Source organism: Benincasa hispida, chromosome 8 (genome assembly GCF_009727055.1).
Source record: "Benincasa hispida cultivar B227 chromosome 8, ASM972705v1, whole genome shotgun sequence".
Lineage (NCBI taxonomy): Eukaryota > Viridiplantae > Streptophyta > Magnoliopsida > Cucurbitales > Cucurbitaceae > Benincasa > Benincasa hispida.
In genome coordinates, this window is record NC_052356.1 from 58,865,211 (window position 1) to 58,869,327 (window position 4,117).

At 34.0% G+C, this 4,117-nt stretch overlaps 1 protein-coding gene across 3 annotated transcripts; it reads right to left on the minus strand.

Annotated features, from left to right (window-relative positions):
- Positions 1–372: 372 nt before the first annotated feature.
- On the minus strand, positions 373–3,544 carry LOC120082768 (signal recognition particle 14 kDa protein). 3 transcript variants are annotated; one of them, XM_039038064.1, is made up of 5 exons: positions 3,386–3,502; positions 2,803–2,871; positions 1,470–1,563; positions 1,259–1,368; positions 373–775 (listed from the first exon to the last, which is right to left on the minus strand). In XM_039038064.1, the coding sequence occupies exons 3-5, from the start codon at positions 1,519–1,521 to the stop codon at positions 626–628; spliced, it is 312 nt and encodes a 103-aa protein (XP_038893992.1). In that variant the 5' UTR covers positions 1,522–1,563; positions 2,803–2,871; positions 3,386–3,502; the 3' UTR covers positions 373–625. The 3 variants fall into 3 exon arrangements, with proteins under 3 accessions (XP_038893992.1, XP_038893990.1, XP_038893989.1); XM_039038062.1 differs by lacking the exon at positions 2,803–2,871 and having other exon boundaries at positions 3,386–3,544; XM_039038061.1 differs by lacking the exons at positions 2,803–2,871; positions 3,386–3,502 and adding an exon at positions 3,242–3,289.
- Positions 3,545–4,117: the final 573 nt, after the last annotated feature.

The window sequence follows — 4,117 nt, forward strand, 5'->3', positions numbered from 1 at the left end:
ATGAGACAAATAAATATTTTAAAAACTTTATGGAGTAAAACTAAATTCAAACTAAAAAGAAAAAAAATTAAAAATAAACCAGGGGAGGGATATGATCCAAAAAAGTTTTTCTTTTAGACAATTATCGTAAGAATTATGAAACTCCTAATAGTTCCAAAACCTTGACAAAACTCCCTAAGTCCATTAGCAAGGGTTGGGACTGTATTTTCTGCTTAAATGTACCAAAAGTACTTCATCATTTAAGTGGAAAGTAGGAGGAACATCAGCAGGTGAAATTTTCTTCCACGAGTTCCTAGGTGAATCACAAACAACTCGTGATTGCACATTCAAGCAAGGTCAAGTTGTTTTATAACTTAAGGAAGAGAGTATGCAAAACTTCCAGACAATCATAGTAAAATCACATGTATATTTTAAAAAAAATTTCAAGTAAAAAAATGGCTAAACAAATGACAAGATCAAGTATTGTTCAATTCCTGAAATTCCAAAACCCTACCTCTCCCTTCTGTTTTGCTAGAAATATGGGAAGCATAACACTCATCAGGTCAAAGGAATAAAAACAAGGGTAACGAAGAGAAGGAAGTTACACTGGTTTGAGGAACCTACAAAAGCAAAAAGAGCCCCCCTTTCACACTTTCCTGGGTTTTTTCTTCAGACCCTTCTCTGCCTCTGGTGCCTTCTTCTTATCCTTCCTCTCTCTCTTTTTAAGAGCAGTCATATGGGCTTTAAGAATGGTTGAATAGGAAGCTTGAAATCTCAGATGATCTTTTGCTCCAACCTAGCCAGTTCAGGAGAAAATGTTACATATGCTAAGGATTCAAGAAAGTTAGAAACGGATTACATGATCTGAAAAACGTGAAATGGCTATATGCTGATTGAAGAACAAAAGGGGTTTGGTCTTTCTGTTTGCTTAAGAGAATGTAACGATAAAAGATGATTCAAAGCTCAAGCAGAAGAAAAAACTAATTCATAAAGAAATGGAGGATGGAGGTGCGGAATCCATATATTACTTCACCCTCATTCCATTGTTTCATTGAGTTGTAATACAAAATTAGAGTAAAGCATAAATAAAGTTTTTTTAAAAAGAAAAAAGAAAAGAAAAACAATGTCTAAACACACCATCCTTCAATTCAATGGCTTGGAAACTTCAGCCCGAGTAAAGTTAAGACTTTAATTGAAGAACTTGATGCTGATGCAAAGTTTTCAATTCAGAAGAGAGAGTGAGATGAGGGAAAAATGTAAAAAATGAGTCAATACTTACTGAAGTTGAAATTGTCTTCTTCCCATCAGTTGCACGAATGAGGCACCTGTACTCGATAGGTTGACCAGCAGTGGTCATTTTATTTCTCTGCACCTTGGATTTCAGTGATGCTACAACAATATGAGATACAATATAGTTTGAACCTAGTCAGACTCCTAAAGATTACCACAAAGATACAAGAAAGCAATCAACAATGCTGATATGCACATACATCGCTTTAGAGTCACCCACACTGAACCCTTCTCGGTACTACGCTCAAACATGCTGGTAAGTTCATTGAGAAAAGGGTCTAGCTGCAGTAGAACCTAAATCAAAAGAGGAACTTAACATCGTCATAATCCAGCCAAAGCATTTTGCTCTTGAATGAAACATATAATGATATTGCTAATTATGCACACATCTCAGAATTAGGATGGATAAATTTCATAAATCAAGTGATTTTAATTACTGTCCGAATATCAGTGAAACAAATAATGCCAATTATGCATATCCTGCCACTCGGACAACAAATAGATTCCATAAATCAAGTCAATTCAAGTATTGTCCAAATACCAGTGCAACGATGACAACTTGATATAGCAATCGTGTTCTTTGAATTCCTTCTACTGTTCTTTAGCAGATAATAAGTGGTTGTCAATTTTCCATCTAATTAACTAATAATTACTCGGTTGTTTGATGTTGCTTGTCATTTTCTGTGACATACAGCCAATCCTATCAATCCTTTGTTATTTCAGACTCAAATACTATACATGCATACATCTTCAATAAATTTGAAAATTTCCTCTAATCTTGCATCAAAGTGATATGGAAGAACCATGATTCTGGTCTGTACACATGTTCCAAGTAGAATTTGCAAGATGTTGGTAATAACATTCCCATCTGCAGTGAATTTTTAGGAACTGTACACAATTCCAATAGTGCATCCTCTCTTTGGAGGAAACTCATCAGTGGATATACCTAGTGGCAATCTGACTTCTTTTCCAGTAGTTGACAAGAAATAGATACTTGCATTAAAGAAAAACCAATCATAAAATATCTAGTCATTCTTGACTTAATTTTGAATTAAATGGGGTGAAATTAATCATTTGTTCTTCATTTTAGCATTTCTGTTGATTTTTTTAGGAGTCACGTTTTCATGGTTTCTTTGTTTGTCTTTTCTGCATCATAGTTTTAGTTAAAAATGTGTGGGAGTGGGAATCCAAATCTCTGATCTTTTTGCCAAGGTTATAATAGCTTAACCAGTTGAAGGGCATGATTGCTACAGCAAGCCATAACATGAATAAATTGGAATAAGAACTAAAATCGGGCACCACTTGTTTAGAGCTGCCTTCGTGAAGTCTCCTTGCTTGAAATGGGAGATTTAAAGAAATACCCTCATTACCAAACAAGTGGACTAATTATAGAAATCTGTGTGTATCTATCACCTAAAAGGAAACCCTGAAACAGAAACCTTTTGAATTTAGTTTGCTTAATGAGAGCTGAGAAGCTAAGTGTGCCTAGAAAATGTTGGAGTACGTAGCATCAAAAAGACAAAAACTGTATGCCTTGGTGAGCGTATACAAACAGTGGGATCACTTCTCTTCTGAAGAAAGAACTATCAGGCTATTACGATGCTGAAAACAGAAACACCCCAACATCAGGACTTATCCTTAGCTCAATACAGATTTAAATTTAGCAACAGAAAAGTAGCAGCGTTATATAAAGCCTCAAGTGAGAGAGACCCTAAATTCTTTATCTCGGACAATTGGCGGAGAAAATTACTAGGTCGCCTGAGGATGTGTTGGAAGAAAAAACTTCGCATGGCTAATGCAAAATATGTTTGATTTGGTTCATATGCAGAACACTAAAAGACAGGCCCATAATTGCAATAATCAACAAGCAAAATCCTTGAGAAAAAACATGTATACATATATCCAAACAGAAGTAAAAACAAGTTGGTTGTCTAAGAATCATCAAAACCAACACCGACCCATAAATACTCACTTTAATTAGGTCAAATCGTGACATCGAGATGAATACTTAAAGTGCAGATTAGGACAGCGTTTTCAATAATCGAAGCAGCTGCATCGTGAAAATATAGAAAAGTTCGATCAAGACATGAGTAAGACGAAGAGAAAAATAAATTACCATGGCGATGGGTGTGGGGCGGATCTTGGGAAGTACGAGGAACTGGTCCGATCGGCAGCCGTTGAACGGAGTAGACAATGCAGTAGCGACGGCGAGAGGGAATACAATTATACTTTTCTCCCTAACAAAATTGGACTTCCTAAATCCTAGTCGCTTGGGGTGTAAATCTGTTCGGTTTAATCAAACCGATCGATTTGGTTCTCAGTTTGAGTAAAACCAAACCGAACCTATCAACCGTACATTGAGTTGGTTCGATACATATTCCGCTACCGTCGTTAACAGATTTCGTTTCATGATTGATAATAAATATATATTTTTGAAGTATTTTAAAATTATATTTTTAATATAACATGTGTATGGTTAGTTCTATAACTTTTGTGAAAATTAATTAGTTAAATGGAAGGATACAAATTGACATAATTATAAACTAAATTTAGCATTATTATTTTTTTCTTTGAAGTTCAATTGAGTACTATTTAATATATCTTTATGTTGATTAATTAAACAACCAATTATATTATAAGTTAATATACTAAATTAAACAAATAAATATATATGCTAAAACGAATAAATTAAAGTTAATTATAATATTATAGTAATTATAAAGAGAAATTATTTTAAATGACAAAACTGATAAAATATTTATAAAAAATAGTAAAATATCACCGTTTATTTGAGATAACCCGCAGTAGACTATTATCTATGAAACTAACTATACAACCTTATGCACAT

What these genes read in the sequence shown, in the direction of transcription:
- LOC120082768 (XM_039038061.1), bottom strand. Translation starts at nt 3,265, where the DNA reads ATGTCACGATTTGACCTAATTAAA. An exon ending in GTGGGTGACTCTAAAGCGAT is followed by an intron (nt 1,369 to 1,469) that starts GTATGTGCATAT and finishes ATATTGTTGTAG; the next exon opens with CATCACTGAAATCCAAGGTG. An exon ending in AGAAGACAATTTCAACTTCA is followed by an intron (nt 776 to 1,258) that starts GTAAGTATTGAC and finishes TGAACTGGCTAG; the next exon opens with GTTGGAGCAAAAGATCATCT.